Source organism: Aspergillus ibericus, assembly GCF_003184845.1.
Source record: "Aspergillus ibericus CBS 121593 unplaced genomic scaffold BO80scaffold_7, whole genome shotgun sequence".
Classification (NCBI taxonomy): Eukaryota; Fungi; Ascomycota; class Eurotiomycetes; order Eurotiales; family Aspergillaceae; genus Aspergillus; species Aspergillus ibericus.
In genome coordinates, this window is record NW_020292105.1 from 643237 (window position 1) to 659300 (window position 16064).

Sequence of the window (16064 nt, forward strand, 5' to 3'; positions counted from 1 at the left end):
TCTCGCTCCGGAGGTTCTTTGTAGCCCCATCTTTTACAACGGAAGCCGACAATCCTTTCTTTTGCTGCCATTATCGGAACGCAGTAGGACCCGTCTGCGGGGACTACTTAGCTGACATCGCGACTGGAAAGCAACATCTGAAAACAAATTCAGCCACGTCGCAACTTTTGTCTTTTTTCACCCTCTGCTATAACGTGACTGTACTCTTTTATGTCACGAACGGATATATGCTGGAATAGATGCTGTCTGCTGAAATATGGCGCATATGGCCTAGTCTGAGCCTGGCCAGTTTACCCGGATCTTGTCCGATATCCTCCAGCTCCGCGCAATCTTTTACCTTTTTACGTACCCTCATCGCTCCTGCTCTGGTGCAAGCCTCCAGTAGTACTATCGAGATCAGCCGGTCATAGACTGATATTTTGATCATTATCTATGCTAAACCCGGCAATACTACTTGTCACTTGCCATTTGCTTACTCGACTTATAGATGCGCACGGCCTCACCTCAACACCTGACAAGGAATCCACTCCATGCTATCAAGTAGGGTCTTTGATCATGCAGTACAGATCCAACTCTCAAGTTCTGAGAAGACCGATACCCAAGAGACCTAATAGCGATCATGATTGGCCCCGGATTTACTCTATGAGCCAGAGTATTGACGGGGTCTCACCCGACCCAGTACTTTTCTATATCATGTCTAAATCATATAGATGTGTTCAATTTGAACAATTTTGGTTTCAAATGATGAGAACTTAGACGGCCCTTCTAGCTTCTTTGCGGAGCTATGTCGATTACCCTAGCCCTATTGTCTGCGTCCAGTTTTCTTCCTTAACTGAGCAAGGATAAGGTGTGGATTCGCCATGATTATATTAATCTTCTAAGCCTACCTGATGGAAGATTCTCGTCTATTAAGCTTTTCTTGAATGCCTTCATCTAGCTGTTGTGGTGTAGACTACAGATGGGGTGTATCACCACCACGGCCTTCTATAAACAAACGAAAAACCGGAAACTTAACTTTACATCAAAACAGCTGAAATTCATTTAACCATTCCCCTACTAAACTATCATTAATTATGTTCCAAAAATACATTCTTCTCCAGTATATTGGTTCAACCCTTCAAATCACATCACATAGACAATCCGCCCGCAAACACCAATCTACCCCAACCACCAACCAACTCTATAACACCATCCCGATCACTAAATCACAAACAAAATGAAGAGAACCTAGAAATCAACCATAACAAATCTAAACCCAACATCATCCCCCGTTCCAATTCACTCCCAACCAAGCACCACACCCCCAACCCAATCTGACGTATCACCCCTACCACACCTCCACCAAAACTGAACTATCTATACCGTACCCCGGAAAATAAACCTCCCAAACGCGCGCCACCCACGTAAGGCACCAAGCCACGCACCCAATTTCACACCCCTTTCCCTAAATCCCCACTTACCAATAAAAAAACCCCCTCCCATGTCCCAAACCAATCACACAAACCATACATCAAATCAAGGTACTACAGATCGAGGGAAGTGACTCGGGGTCTCATCTGCAGTGTGACATGAATCCATGGGAACGATCCGATGTTTAACCTGCCGCGGCTAAGCCGTTTCGGGACTGATGGCTGATAAACTTTGCAAAACTGGCTGATCTAAGTGGGTCGGGGGCCGGAGCACGTGGATGAGGCAAACGGTGCAAACTGCAAACTGCGAATTGGATTTGAAGTGGTGAGCTGTGGTTCCGGGGTTCGGGAATGGGAGGAGAGAAGGCGTGGCGTGGCTTAGCAACGTGGCTGGGGATTACATCATGCGGGATTCTACTAGAGATGGTAGGCGGTAATTAGAGGATGGGTATGATATTTTGCGAATATTAAATAGATTGTCTATCAATCATGGGAAGGAGCTTTTGTTTACTTAAGTTGTCTATACAGATCTACTACTCATGCAGTGAAATAAACCACCATAAAGCCAATCCAACTACCCACAACACCAAGAGCAGTGTAACTGCTCATGAACATCAAGGGTAAGAACTCGTACCGCTCGAGCCCGAAGATAAGCTGGTGCCCGACCGAGCAGTATACGATTAGCGGGATGGCGATCGTGATGTAGAGCAGGGAGAAGCGGTCGGCGACGAATATCCGGCGCCGCTCCGAGACAGGCGCCACCTGGTCGAACACGTAGAGGAACAGCACCAGCCAGAGAATAGTGTAGACCGTCTTGGTCGGGAACTCGGCGGCTGTGAAGAGCAACGGAAACAAGGAGACATGCCCGGCTACGGCCAGGGGCCGGAATGCGCTAAAGTACCGCCGGTCTTTCAGCGCGATGAGACTGAACGGAATGATAATCAGGAGCACGGCTTTCTCGTGCACATGCCAGCCAAACAGGAAGGATGCGTATCCGCACAGGGTGATAGCGCCAACAAATGTTTCCCATTCGGGATTGCGCCAGAGCTTGGTCAAGGGAAGCTACATTGCAGTCAGAGACATTGAACATAATCAGACAAGGCTGCCAAAACACTTACCAGCTGAAACAAGAAAGTCAACGCAAACGTGTGTTCCTTGGTGACTTCAGGGAGCACCGCGAACGATGTGTCTCCGACAAGTCCGCGAGTGACACTGGCCAGGGCGTCCTGATTGATTGGAAGGCCCAACCGCGGAGCAACTACACAAGTTAGTTCACCCACACGAAAATTGATCGGGACCATGGAACATACATGGAATCAGAGCACGGTCAGCGAAGGAATACATCGCCCATACATTGGGCGCCCAGTACGCATGGCACAGGCCCCTGGAGAAGGGGAACAATCTATCCTTCAATTGAAGCAGCTGACCCCAGGAGGCAAAGGGCCCAAAAGCCACCGCAAACACACCGACAACGCACACGCCGAGCTTGATTATGTTGAAGAAGCGAGGCCGGAAAATCGACTTCGGATCCAGACAGTAAACCCTCAGCAAGTAGACGAAGTATGCCAATGCAAGGTATAGATAGATGTGCTTTAGGCACAGCAAAACAGCGAAGCTGATACCGCTGTAAAGGAGGGTCGATTGTTTCCGTGCCAGGACAATCGATAGAATCAAGATACCGTAAAGAAACCCGTTGTACTGGAAGTGAATGTGGTCGATGATAAGCAGGCCGGGGGACAAGAAGATAGACAAGCTGGCGATATGCGCAAGGTGTTTGTTTGACGGAGATACCGACTTGACAAATCTATTTGTACTGATATTAGCGAGGCCGATGGAGCAAGAATGGCTTGAGCGCATGTATGGCGAGAGAACGGCTTACCTGCTCAATGCGAAAAGAAGGACCAGCTCAGTGACGATGACTGTGGCTCTCTGGAAGTAGATTGTCTGCCATGAATCGTAGGTGAGGTTATTGACAACCAGCATCGCCGGGTCCGCATAGCGTGCGGCCTGAGACAGCACCCATTCGAATGCCGCAAAGAAGGGAGGATAGTCGAGAGTCCATTCCGATGTTTTCTGCCCGATTGCCCGAACTCAGTATTCGGGACTAAAGCGTTATGCGCCGGGGTGGCCATACCTCGTAGTACCACTCCTTGACCGGCAATGAGTGTGTGATCGCAAGCCAGTTTCGATGAACCTCGAAATCGGTGGATTTGCTGCACGCAGGCCACACTTCAGCGGGAGTTCTGCAACCTTGCGGTGTTGTTCTAGACCAGTGCGGGCAACGTACTATGCGGGGAAGAGAAGGATTTTGAACGCCGTCGCAACAATGGCGCATTGCGCCAAAGAAGGGTATAAGTCTGTCATTGGTAGTCTTGCGCTTGACGCGCCGCCCGGAGAAGGAGAGGGAAAGGAGCGTGGGGCATGGAAAGGCCGAGAGGGAACTTCGGGGATGCCAGCTCAAGCTCAAGCTGAGGAACTGCCAGGAAGCCCAGGGAACGGGTCCGGGGCGGAAGCACGTGACTTTGTGGACTCCCGGCATGAAAGGCCAATCTGTCCCCAGCGCCGGGGGGCCGCTTATGATGATCTGTTATTGTTGCTGCCGCCGCCCGCTGACCCCCCAATGGACTTGGCCTCGGACGTAGGAGTCCGTCACTCGGTCGTTCTCTCTAGCCTGGAAATCCGTCATCTGGTTGACTTCTCCCCCGCAACTGCTTCCATTGCCCGGGAAATCCGCTTCTGTGTGATCGCCATTGTGGTTGGGTGGACCACCTCGCGCGTTGTCTCCGCCTTGTTGAACCGAAGATCTTCGTCGGACCAGTAACAAGATACTACCGCTGGTTCAGAGCTTCGGCCTTCTTCTTTCTTTCTTTTGCCCCAGACACCTGATATCTCTTCTTAACCTGTGACGGCGTCTGCTGTGCTTTGGATACAGATCTTAGCCTTCCCTTGTTTGTTTGAAAGTAGTAACAGCATTATCTGCTTTGCGAGCCTCCAATTGCATAGACATGATGAAGATCTCAGCTTCCCTCCTGTCCTTCGTTGCTGCTGCAACAGCGCAGTCAGTGATTGAAGCCTCCAGCTTTGGCTTTGGCCAGACGTAAGTACCTTATTTTCACGGGTTTCTGTGTTTGTCAACCTCTGATATGCTGACGTCTTGCAGACTATCCCCAAATGCCGATTCCATTCCTGGGTGGCAGACTGGAGGAGAATCACACTCCCCTGACATCGTATGTTCCTCTTTCCATGGAGTTGTACTAGAGTGCTACGTACTAACTGAATCGTAGCTTTCTAACAAGATAATCCTGACACCGCCTTACCCAGGCAACACCAGAGGGTTTGCTTGGTCACAAACACCGTAAGTTCCAATGCTCTAGTCTCTTCTTTCCCGTTAGTAGACATTGACAATTCCACAGTGTCTCCCAGTTGGAATGGACAGCAGAGTTCCAATTCCGAGCAACTGGTCCTGAGAGAGGTGGAGGTAACCTCCAGCTCTGGTATGCCAAAGACGGAAAAGATAGAATCGGCACATCTAGTATCTATACTGTCAACCAGTTCGATGGATTTGCTCTTGTCATTGACAGTCACGGCGGCAGAGTAGGTGAACAGCTAGTGTCCAACGGCTCAGAGCTAATTGTCGTACAGGGTGGTAGCGTCAGAGGTTTCCTCAACGATGGCACGACGGATTACAGCAGCCAGAGGAGCGTTGATAGCTTGGCCTTTGGACACTGTGACTACCCTTACCGTAACCTGGGACGGCCCTCCACCGTCCGTCTAAAGTACACCAAGTCGGTCTTCGAGGTTACTGTCGATGATAAGCTGTGCTTCTCAACTGACAAGGTACGTCTATCAATCAACAGCCCTTCTAATTTGCACCAACGCCCTAACGCAAACAGGTTATCCTCCCGGCTGGCAATGTCTTTGGTCTGACCGCAGCGACTCCCGAGAACCCCGATTCTTTCGAGGTCTTCAAGTTCGTTCTTCAGTCCGCCGACTCCGGAGCAGGCAACACCGTGCCCGTGCAGCAGCAAAACACCAATCAGCAGCCCATTGCTGCCCAGCAACAGGCACAAGCCGTGCCCCAGCAGCAGCAGCAACAGGCGCCTGCAGTCGATTCCGGTGCAACATCCCAGCAGTTTGTCGATCTAGGCAACCGTATCCAAGGCGTCAACCAAGCTACCGACAACATCCTTCGCGAACTCGGAAACCAGGGCACCAAGAGCGAAAATCGCCAGGTCGAGCTCCTCCAGAAGTTCGCCAGCAAGGACCAGGTCGCTAGTCTGGACGCTAGACTGCAGAAGATTGAACAGATGTTGCAGGCTATCCAGCGGGACCTGGAAGGCAAAGACTACCACAAGCGCTTCAACCAGCTGCAGGAGACCCTGCGCTCGTCTCATCTCAGCTTGACGGAGAACCTCCTGGGAGGTAAGCATCCCCCTACTCCACGCATCTCTCACCAACCTCCAACTAACCCAATCAACCAGTCGTTACCTCCTCCGCCCCTCGCATGGGCTTCTTCATCTGCCTGATCATCGCCTTCCAAGCTCTCCTGGCCGTCGCCTACATCGTCTACAAGCGTCGTCGTGCGAACATGCCCAAGAAGTTCCTCTGAGCTTCCCCTCTCTTCCTCTCAACTATGACTGAACCCCCCCAACACACCACCCAACAACAACTTTCCCAACTTCCGCGGAAACGATATCACGAGACCTGGTAGCGCCGTTGTACGGTGTTCTTTTCGAGCCCCACCCTGTGTAACTCTGCCCAATCTGTTTTATAGTAGCTAACGTCGTTGTTGTCTTGTCTCGCATTCCTTCTTTTGACCTGTCATTGTAACTTGTACATTTTCCACTTGAGCTGGCAAATCAGTTAGTCAGTTTCCGGGCGCTATCTAGATGGGTTAGGAGAACCTTGTTGATTCATATGCAATATGCTTTGCTATCTTCACTAACCACAATTTAGATAAAACGAGCAAGTTCTATCTGTAAATAAAGTAATGACAACGTGTGAAAAATAACATAACCCATGACGATGGTTAAGATGATAATCCCCTCAGACCAACAAATTCACATAGCTGATCGAATACAAAACCCAGATTCTAAGAGTGCCTATCATACAAAGCCGAAGATGATGATATCCTTTCGTTATGAAGAACGAAAAGCACAATGCTTATGCACACCTCTTGATGGTGAAGAAAGACGAGAAAGAGATTGGAGAAGACCAGATCGTGACCACGTGAGAGAAGCAAGATTCGCCACGTATCCCTTGGGAGAGATAGCAGGTTTGATCCGATATAACAAGGCACTGGCCGTCAGCACGTCCGATAATTGATCGGAAGGAGAGAAAGAATTATCGTCTTGGCCGAGTAATTTGCGAGAAAATCCCGCGCGGGTGTCCGGATGGCGCGGACCCAGAAGAGAAAAAAAGCCGCACTCGAGCCAAGAGTGGATGACGACGGGATGCAGTGTGGTGGTTGCCTGAGTGTCAATGATCATTGGTCCAGCTTCCTCTGTTGCGACGGGACGTGACCGCAAAAGAAAATATAACAGGTGAACGATAAGATCCATGAGAACGAGAATGTCTCGCAGCTGGAGCTGGAGATTTTATGCAACAATCAATATGCTAAACATGACATGCTTTGGATGCGCCGAAGATTTAACAAGCCGAAATGGGACCGAAGTTAGACCATCTAATATGGAACGTAGGACACCGACGCCTGACTTCCCTAATACCAACGAGTTTTCCTGCCAACCTATGCAAGCAATGATTTGCGATGCGCCGCGCCAACTGAAAGATGAACGACAATTAATAGCGTGATGAAAGTACATGAATAGTACAACTTGTGGTCATAGAATGGCGTGATAATTTCAGAAGCTGGTTGTTGAAGCCTTTGCAAAGCACACGCCGAATTTGCCTGGCGATGAATGATAATGACATGTGCAAAATCAAGTATATGACGACGAATAAACTGTATCATTGCAAAGGCACCACGAGTAGTTTCAAGGCTGCAAACAGGGCAGACGAAGACGGGCCGGCTTGCTTTCTGGGAACAGCAAGACTAGTTCTCGACAACAGGTCACCTTGGCGACGTAGTGGAGCCCTTCACCCTTCGCATCTTGCAGAAGATGAGATCAGTTTAAGACGGCAAAGAACCGGCGAGTCAGGTTATCACAACCTATTGGCTGTGGCTGCGTTTAGGATTGGTCGTCAATGGCGCTGCAGTAGATAGAGCATCAGTAGACTCAGCGCTGATGGGTTGAGGCCGTTCGACTTGGGAATTCAGAACCTCGATGCGTTGCTCAATTAGATCTTGCAAAGCGCGAAGAGAAGCGATTTCCGTATTGGCCGAGGGAAGACTGCGCGGAGCATTGGCTTTTAACTGATCAATAAGCAGGCTAATTTTGCCATCTTCAGCCCCGAAACTGGCCTGGCTGCCCTGTGCGAAAGTGATGAGATTTGCTGCAGCTTCCCGTTCAGCAACAGTGCGTGAGTTCAGGATTGCAGCGGTTGTGTCCTCTTCCAAATAAGCCGGTCTTTGGGATGAGTAAAACGTGTGGGCCTTGGCTATGAGGTTATCGAACTCCGTGGTAGCATACTCGAGATATCGGTCGGCGGCCTCCTTCATCATCTTATACTCCTCATTTTCCCTTCTCCTCAAGTCAGACCAGTCAGACACATAGCGAACTTGAACACCTAGGGCTTACTTACCGCTTGACTCTGTAGATGAAGTCGAGTTTTAGGCCTCGCTCTGAAACGCGATACATAATCCCCTCTTCTTCCTGGTCTTCCATTCTCTCGACATCTTCCTCATCTGGAAGGACCTCAACGTCTACCATCCGAGGCCGCTTCGGCCGACGGATGCGCTTTATCATATCATAACCTTCCTCGTCTTGGACCGTATGAACTAGATCATGCCAAACGTGGTTGGGGCACATCCAATTGTGATGTACCCGGTCACTGCCAGGTCTCTGGGTCGGAGGTATGGCTAGAGGTGGATCGACACAGTCCATATGGAAGGCGCAAGGACAATAATCGCACTGAATGATGGGCCGACGGCCATTGCTCGTGCGTCCACAAGCCGAGCAAAAAATAAGATTGCCTTTGGCGTCCACTGTTCGTAGCAAATATGGATCATCATAACGGCCAGTACGGTTCCCTCGCCCACCACGGGGATTGATTTTTGGAAGGGGCACAATTTCCTCATATTTCCCACCCTCTCCAGTGCGCACTCCAATGAAGTAATCACGGAGTCTAGCCGGTAAAGCGAAGTCTTTTTGTGGAGCATTGTCAAGCGCGCCTAATAGGGAAGTCATAGGCCTCGACAACGAGCACTTTGGACAGAACCAGTCGCCCTCCGGGGGGTTCGCTGGGTCCAAAGGTGGGTTAAGACAGGAGAAATGGAAGGAATTCGGACAGCCATCGCAACACAGAAGCTGTCCGCTTCCATTGCAATTATGGCAGAAATCGTTGTTTTCTAGGCGTTCGTTTTCGCTGCTGCCGGCATGTTAGTGGTCAAATAAAGGACAAAAGGGGTAGACAGGGATATCACCTCAAGGTAGGCGTCAGCCGTCGGTTGTCACCGGCATCGCTACTGGCTGGACTCTCAGACCGCTCTCTGCTACTTGTAGCAACTCCTACTGACGCTGCCTGAGACCTGCTGGTTGTTGTGGGGACCGGTGAAGACATGTTGGAAAGAGGCCCGGAAGCCAACGAAGACCGTAGTTGACTTTCTGAAGCAACAATGTTCGGGAGAGCCTTCTGCAGGCGAGCCCGTTTGATCCGTGACGTTTCCTCGGGAGTTGGGTCAGCTTCCAGTGCATGCCTTTGCTGGGGCACCGTAGCTGCACTCGATGGAATGACTGGTTGGCGACTTGCGGGTTCGGCCTCCTTTGCTTGAGGTGCACTCCCCTTGGCCTGTTTTCCCTTGCCGCGACCGCGTGAAGCTGCTACGCCAGGCGTCATTCCCGGAGCAAACGTCTCGGCATCAAGTGAGACTGCCGAAGAGAGAGAGGAGATGCTGCTGGCCGACCGAGGGCGAGCCAAGACCGGCGCCGTGGCAAACTCCTCACCGGCTTCCGCCTGGACCTCTTTCCAGGCAGCGCGCATGACGCTCTGAAAAGCGGAGCGTTCCCGCGGGCCGGGATTCTCCTGGCAAATACCGTCTAGGATTGAGAGAGCAAATGGGTCTTTGTTGCAAGTTTCCCATAAGCGGAGGAGTCCGCGTGAGACAGGGCGGTTGTTTGTCTCCAGCGCTAGGCGGAGGGCTTTTTCGACCGCAATTTTTATCCGCTCTACGTCGACATCTGTCGATGTAGGGACAGGAAGTGCAGTGAAGATAGACATGTCCTGTAAGGACTTGGTCTTGGTCGGGACAGGCTCGGCGACCGGCTCCTCAGCGGGCGTTAAAGGGGTCTGAGGTTTGTCGTCACCTCTCTCGCCGTTTGGTGTGGCTTGCGACTCTTTTTTCGCAGAAATGTTCTGGACACTGGGCTTTATGGGAGCCAGTCCGGCCTTGCGCAAGTCGGCCGCCGATGGCATGGCCCCCAGCGGGCGCATCGTGGACAGTATGGGGTTCGCGTCACTAGACACTGCGGACCACGGCGTGTCTGCGTAACTCGGAGCCGGTGCCCTCAAAGGGGGTTCCGCCCATTCTATACTGCTATCAAGTAGATGCGATTCACTCAAAGTATCTGAAGTCCCGTTCCTAGATTGTTCCAGTCGCGATTGGGTTCGAGAGGGCGGATCTTGTAGAGGATCGGTGGCCACGCGACTGTTCCTGCCAGTCCGCCGTTGCTTGCGCGGCCTTGTCGATTCAGTAAAAGAGGAGGCGGTACTCGCTGTAGTCGGCGCGCCGAGTGGAGTGGAAGGGCGGGAGTTGCTGGACCAGGCATGGGAGGACGAGCGGAGATTCGGAGCCATTGTTGTAGAGACAGGGCTCGCAAGTTGCAACGGCTGGAGACCCAAGGTTAGCTCGCTGCATTGAACACTAGTGCCAATTAAATAGAATGTCAATTACTTACTAATGAATAGACCCCAAGCTAACACCGAGCGTGCCCAGCGTGGCTGGTTGGAATCGAGGCCAGCCCGCGCGCTGTCTGCGGGTTGATGGGAGGAAGAAAGGTTGCGGAGTTCAAGTGCCGGAAGTTTTCGAGTCCCAATCAGGCCTCCTAGGGGGTGCGCCGCGGAAGCTGGCACAACCACGAAATCGCCAGGCACCCTGGAACTGCTAATTGAGAACGTTAGATCTTCAACACGCGGCTCATGCTGCATAATGCAAAGGATTTATTGTTTTCGTTTTCCGGGTGGTGTACTCTTACCAGATTGACCCTAAGTACGTCAAGGGGCCGTTAAAGGGTCCGGCAAACAATGTCAGGATAGCTTGTTCACTCGTGCTCAAGTACCGGCTATGGCACCGATGAAGATAAGCTAGATAAATCGTAGCACCCGTGATGTAGAGTGCTAGTATACTAGGAAAGTTTGTATGCCCTATGACTAGGTCAGCCAGCTGAAGTCTGGAAGCAGTTCGCAGCCAACTATTGAGCCCAACGCACACGGACGAAGGAACAGAGGCAGATCAATGATCAAATGTTATGCATAGCTTCGCATCCATGCAAAAGGGCCGTTCAGGATAGGAAGAATACGGACATGGATTGTCACCTCCCCTTGAGAACAGCCCAGATGCACGGAAAGCAGAAGCAAAAGAGCAAGATAGCCAGTTCGAGTCGCATGAGAGACCTACCAAGCACTATGTAGTCGATTAATAATGCTGGATCTATATTATCCAGCAGGAATGGCGTACGTGATGGAAGAAAGACAGAAATATGTGGCAGTGTAGAGAGCCGAGAAGGGGGCTTTGGGATCCAGAGAGCGAGAAACAAGATAGACAAGCGTTGAGGGAACTGATAAACCAGTACTTCTCTTGAAGTCAGGAGATTGAGGGATCGTGGTCAAGGAGAAGATCGCGTAGATCAGTTTTTGAAGAAATTTGGAGGAGAAAATGGGTAGAAGAGAAAGGGAACTGAAAGACGGTGTGCGTGAGAAGCAGCGTAAAGCCGACAATAGAGGAGCTTGCAATGTGTTACAATCTTAGCTGCTAAAATGTACGCAGCAAGGGCCGGCCGGCTTCTCAGCGACGCTTTCGATATCAGCTTGATGATTAGGAGGGGTTGCTCTATTCAGGACAATGCCGAATAGCACGGAGTTTCAATTCTTGGACGCGCAGGTCAAGCAGACATACGGCCCACACTTAGCAACACAAGTTGGTGAAAGACGAGAACTTATCAGACACCAACTGGGGAGACAGTTGTGGCTGGGGTGCTGGGAAAGGTGAAGAAAAGTAAGTGAATGAGTCTCCGATACTCGCCGTGAGCGAATGGTTCGGGGGGCGCAGGAGCCGGGCAAGAGGTCACAGCACGTTCTCCAAGTACGGAGACACCGGATGCTGGCTCTGTAACTAAGATATTCACCAGTCCTGGGGTGCTGGAGTTCAACAGGAAGGGTGGGTGTGGGAGTGGAGGGGGGGTGTCATGGGCAAGGGAGATGGAGGAGGAAGAAGGATTGGAGGAGGCCAGACGGAGTTCAGTTGGCCCACTCCAACCCCCATGGCTTCTCCGGCACCAGACAGCCCAACACACCCACAGTCCTAGGTGAATGGGCCAGGATATACTTGCTTTTAGTTTCTCGGTTGTATACATCTCCGTGGACCGAATGGCCGTCTTCCTTCTTCTCCCCCTACAACCTCCAACCCCCAGTGTATGGCAAACTTGGTGCAGGTACATCCATATATACTTAACCCCACAAAGCCGCCGAGAAAGACGTGATTATCTAGTCTGGATACAAGGACCAGCTACTTAAATTAGACGACGGACAAAGGGACCTAGCTGTCTTCCCTTGAGTCTTTGTTGGGAGATGTGGGGTGGCAACGGCTGAGCAAGCAACCTGGCACTACACGACAGTCCCCCAGTACAGAACCATACCGTGATAAACTTCGTCGAACTCGTGCATATAACTAGACGATAGGTGGAAAGTACATTGAGCTAGTTATCGTTCCAGATGCCATGCGGGATAAGTGATGCTGGCATGAAAAGGTCTGCTGTCCAGGTGCGCCTGATGAGGGAGGGGGCATATCCCGACCTTATCGGATGGCTGGGACAGTAAAGCAGAGATCATGAAGCAGGAATACATTGCTTCGTAAAGAGAATGATCAAGCTGGGTTCGTGAAGACCAGGGCATGCATAGCTCGTAGCAAGCTTGGAACATATGGGTACAGGCAGAAGAAGCTCTAGCAACTGTAGTTAAAAGCAACGCACATGGTCTCCTTGGTTTTTTTTTCTTTTTCTTTTCTCCTTTTCATTTCAGGACTTACATATCTCGTCTTTTGAACTAGTTATGTGACACCAAATTTTGCAATAGGGTACTAGGGAGAACCAGGTCTCCCACATGGCTCATCTTTCGCACTGATTCCCGATCCCTCGTCATCTGCAAGAGAACTCCCTGGATGTAGCTCCAAAAAGGATAGTTGTAATGGCGGGCATCGCCAATGCTCCGGTATAACGAAGAATGTTCCCGCAAAGAAATCATAGGCTTTCACTTGAGCCCAACCCAATGTCCCCATGGATACGTCAGATATGGCCCCCAGTCAGACGATCCGTTTACTCGTCAGCCTTCTTGGCGGTCTTCTTCTTGTTGTTCTTGTTCTTCTTGGAGCCAGTGGATCTGGCCAAGGGGCGCTCAAGAATCTTGAGGATCTCCTCGTCCTCGATCTTCTTGTCCGTCTGGAACTTAGTAAGATCGGGAGTGGTGGGGGCGGCAAGCCTAGTAATGCCGTTCTTGGTGATGGCTAGAGATCCGTTAGGAGAAACTTGCCTGATGGGGTAATGCCCGCCCGATTTACGGACGGGGGATCGAGGGAATTAAACATACCAATGGTGGTCAACACGCGGGAGACCGCGGCATTGTCGGCATCACCAGCGGGCTCGTACTGTCTCAGGACACCACCACGGACACACTCGACAACACCAACCTTGGCGGCCTTCTCGTCATCCAGCTGACGCAAGCTGAAGGGGAACTGGCCGAACTTCTTGACGACCTCGGACAGGGTCTGTCTGGAGCTGGGACGCTTGAGACCGTAGGTGGTGGTGGTACGGCGGTGCAGAGTAGCACGGTGGGGGAGAGTCTTGACCTTTCCGGATCCAAGGGACAGTCCAAGTTCGACACCCCAGACTTCACCAACATCGGGAACACCCTCTCCCTTAACACCGGCGCCGGGCGAAAGGATGATCTTCTTCGCGCCCTCAATCTCGTTGCGCTCAAACTGCCAGCTGGTGGTGTTCTCGACAACGTTGCAGTCGTATGCCTTGGCAACCTTCTCAATCAACTGAGAGATCTGAGCCTGGGTAAGAGCCTTCTCAGCGGCGGCCTTCTGCTTCTCCTCCTCCGTTCCACTAGCCAGAAGTCCCGGGGGAACCATGAGTCTCAGGAGAAGCTCGTTGGCGTAGTGCGTGGCGTGGATGAGGTCAGCCTCACGACCGGTCACCACATCGGAGGACGAGCTGCTGTCGGCGACAACAACCATGTCGCAAACAATGGCTCCGAAGCCATCGATCTGGGCACCGAGCTGGATCTTGATGATTTCACCGGCCTTCAAGGTGGTCTCGGCCTCCGCGGCATCAGACACCAGGGGGGTGTAGGGCGTCACATAGGAGCTGGGGGAGACAGTCGTGGGGTGGGAGATACCTTTCCCAAGCATGTCACGTTAATTCGCTGAATTGGTGACGGATCTCCGGGTCCACAGAAACAACGTACCCTTCTGGATCTTCTTGCCCTTGTAGACCTTAGCAATTTCCTCATCGAGGAGCTGGTCACCCTTCTGGCAGAGCTCCACGATCTTGCTACCCTCAACACACCATCCTAGCGAATGGGATTAGATATCGGATCCTAGACTGAACGCGACCAAAGGATCGGGGGTCACAAACCTGCAACGGCTTCAAGAACCTTGTGGGAGATCTGGGCGGCAGTCTTGTATTTGGTCAAAGTGTCGGGGTTGTTGAGGGAGTAGTCTAGAAACGGACCGAGGTCGAGTCAGTCATGGCGGGGTGCGAACACGCATTCTAAAGCCGTGGGTTGCAGGAGACAGATTGGAAGAAGACATTGACAAGCACTTTGGCATGAGAAAATAGATAAGGTGAGGATTCGACTGTCCTCCAAAGCTCCTTAGCTGCTAACAGTTGCCGCCAAACCTAAGCCGAACCATGACGACGAAAGCAAGCGGGAACCCACAAACGCCGGAGCTTTTTTCAAATTGGGGGGAAACGAGGAGGGGTATTTGAGCATGGCATGAGCACTTACCAACCTCGGGGGCCTGAGTCTCAGCCATTGTGTATCAGATGGGGGTATCCTCGCGCTGGTGCGAGGAAGCGTTACAAATCAAGGGTCTCTGGGGGCAGTAGGTCTAGTTCACAGCAGGAAAGAGAAGAGGAAAATGGACTCTGCTGGAGAGAGCTGGAGAACCTTAGTAGTAGATGGAGTCGTGTGCACCGCGCCGTATTACGCATCGTTACGCCCTGAGCGGGGGCTTCGGCCTGGGTTTTCTCTCGCGCCCGGTGGGGTTTCCTTCCCGGCCAGAGTAGGGCTCCGTATCTTATGGTTTTGCCGGTACCATCCGCTTCTTCGGCTGACCGCCTACCGTCATAGCCCTCGACGCCCAACCAGCGCTTCTTTTCGCGTCACTCCCTCGCGACTGGAGGAGGGGAACCCAATCGCTGTCGGAAGAGCTCCTTCATCGTTCGTTCAGAGCCTGAGGAAAAATAATTGGGCTCTGGCGCGCTGTTTGCCGCTTGCGAACTGTCCTGATTAATTCTCACTCTGTGCCCATTTCCAAGTAACGCAAGTTCATATGGCAGAGTCGAGTATGACATCACTTCTCTGCGTCTGTGTCGCCACTACTGAGTTCCGTTTGTCTCCATCCTTTGCCCGTAAACCGATCGCTTGCTAGGGCTTCTCACGGACGGGAACTCATTTGGACAGAGGACCAAGCCCTATCTAGGTTAATACGCCTCTGAATTCGGCTGAGTGTTTGCCATTGACCACGGAAAGCTATGTCTATGTGGGATGCGCAAGGGAATCATCCGGAAAATGGAAGGGCCTAGAAAAGCCATTAAAAATTGCAGGCCTGGATAGCTAGGCTGGTGATTGTTGCTGTCGACTGCTTTGTGCAAGTCCAGCAAAGCCGGAGCAGCAAAGGGAACAGCCCGACTGAGTCATCGTCTCTTCATTTGCATTCGATCGCGAGGGATATTACTGCAAGATCGCCCACCTCGGACTCGGAGAATCGCGTGGCTTACCTGTCCATGCTACATGTTTAACTCTTAGGCTGACACATGGCTCGGGTGCAAAAGTACGGGGTCACTGCTCACACACCCTTTCTAAGAATACCACTCTCGGTGAGTAAATAATTTGCGAAACTAGTTATATTGTCTTGGGCGAGATTGTTGCTCCGTAGGGTATCTTGATATTTTAAAAGGTTGTACTTGGCTTCTTTTCTCGTGATGGTTACGAAGATGCGGGCTTGCTGTAACCGGGAGAATCCGAAGTAGAGCCTCGACAGGATTCTCGGGCCATCCCACCCCTTATTTGCGCCCGTCTAGCCCCCTCGCAGAATAC

General features: G+C 51.6%; 8 protein-coding genes across 8 annotated transcripts; 3 read left to right on the forward strand and 5 right to left on the reverse strand.

The window, feature by feature from the left end:
- The first annotated feature begins 274 nt into the window (after positions 1 to 274).
- On the forward strand, positions 275 to 814 carry BO80DRAFT_257590 (uncharacterized protein). Its single transcript, XM_025714705.1, has one exon. It carries the CDS (start codon positions 433 to 435, stop codon positions 754 to 756), a length of 324 nt encoding a protein of 107 aa, XP_025578510.1. The 5' UTR covers positions 275 to 432; the 3' UTR covers positions 757 to 814.
- A 1045-nt stretch (positions 815 to 1859) lies between these two features.
- Positions 1860 to 3839, reverse strand: BO80DRAFT_375495 (dolichyl-P-Glc:Glc1Man(9)GlcNAc(2)-PP-dolichol alpha-1,3-glucosyltransferase ALG8). The gene is made up of 6 exons (XM_025716628.1): positions 3697 to 3839; positions 3544 to 3622; positions 3289 to 3482; positions 2720 to 3213; positions 2528 to 2667; positions 1860 to 2471 (listed from the first exon to the last, which is right to left on the reverse strand). Exons 1-6 carry the CDS (start codon positions 3771 to 3773, stop codon positions 1947 to 1949), a joined length of 1509 nt encoding a protein of 502 aa, XP_025578511.1. The 5' UTR covers positions 3774 to 3839; the 3' UTR covers positions 1860 to 1946.
- A 19-nt stretch (positions 3840 to 3858) lies between these two features.
- Positions 3859 to 4230, forward strand: BO80DRAFT_442186 (uncharacterized protein; the record flags this gene model as incomplete). The annotated part of the gene is made up of 1 exon (XM_025721248.1): positions 3859 to 4230. The coding sequence occupies one exon, from the start codon at positions 3859 to 3861 to the stop codon at positions 4228 to 4230; it is 372 nt and encodes a 123-aa protein (XP_025578512.1).
- Positions 4014 to 6386, forward strand: BO80DRAFT_422547 (putative lectin family integral membrane protein). Its single transcript, XM_025718849.1, has 7 exons — positions 4014 to 4506; positions 4570 to 4636; positions 4694 to 4764; positions 4823 to 5003; positions 5052 to 5246; positions 5303 to 5831; positions 5891 to 6386. Exons 1-7 carry the CDS (start codon positions 4415 to 4417, stop codon positions 6016 to 6018), a joined length of 1263 nt encoding a protein of 420 aa, XP_025578513.1. The 5' UTR covers positions 4014 to 4414; the 3' UTR covers positions 6019 to 6386.
- Positions 6369 to 7274, reverse strand: BO80DRAFT_257678 (uncharacterized protein). Its single transcript, XM_025714707.1, has 2 exons — positions 6540 to 7274; positions 6369 to 6449 (listed from the first exon to the last, which is right to left on the reverse strand). The coding sequence occupies exon 1, from the start codon at positions 6968 to 6970 to the stop codon at positions 6548 to 6550; it is 423 nt and encodes a 140-aa protein (XP_025578514.1). The 5' UTR covers positions 6971 to 7274; the 3' UTR covers positions 6369 to 6449; positions 6540 to 6547.
- BO80DRAFT_257611 (uncharacterized protein) lies at positions 7063 to 7479 on the reverse strand. Its single transcript, XM_025714706.1, has one exon. The coding sequence runs from the start codon at positions 7378 to 7380 to the stop codon at positions 7156 to 7158; it is 225 nt and encodes a 74-aa protein (XP_025578515.1). The 5' UTR covers positions 7381 to 7479; the 3' UTR covers positions 7063 to 7155.
- A 99-nt stretch (positions 7480 to 7578) lies between these two features.
- On the reverse strand, positions 7579 to 10322 carry BO80DRAFT_452780 (putative PHD finger domain protein; the record flags this gene model as incomplete). Its single annotated transcript, XM_025721970.1, has 3 exons — positions 7579 to 8050; positions 8112 to 8897; positions 8953 to 10322. The coding sequence occupies 3 exons, from the start codon at positions 10320 to 10322 to the stop codon at positions 7579 to 7581; spliced, it is 2628 nt and encodes an 875-aa protein (XP_025578516.1).
- A 2475-nt stretch (positions 10323 to 12797) lies between these two features.
- Positions 12798 to 14934, reverse strand: BO80DRAFT_422551 (curved DNA-binding protein (42 kDa protein)). Its single transcript, XM_025718850.1, has 5 exons — positions 14751 to 14934; positions 14378 to 14461; positions 14208 to 14312; positions 13326 to 14138; positions 12798 to 13242 (listed from the first exon to the last, which is right to left on the reverse strand). Exons 1-5 carry the CDS (start codon positions 14776 to 14778, stop codon positions 13055 to 13057), a joined length of 1218 nt encoding a protein of 405 aa, XP_025578517.1. The 5' UTR covers positions 14779 to 14934; the 3' UTR covers positions 12798 to 13054.
- Between the last annotated feature and the right edge of the window lie 1130 nt (positions 14935 to 16064).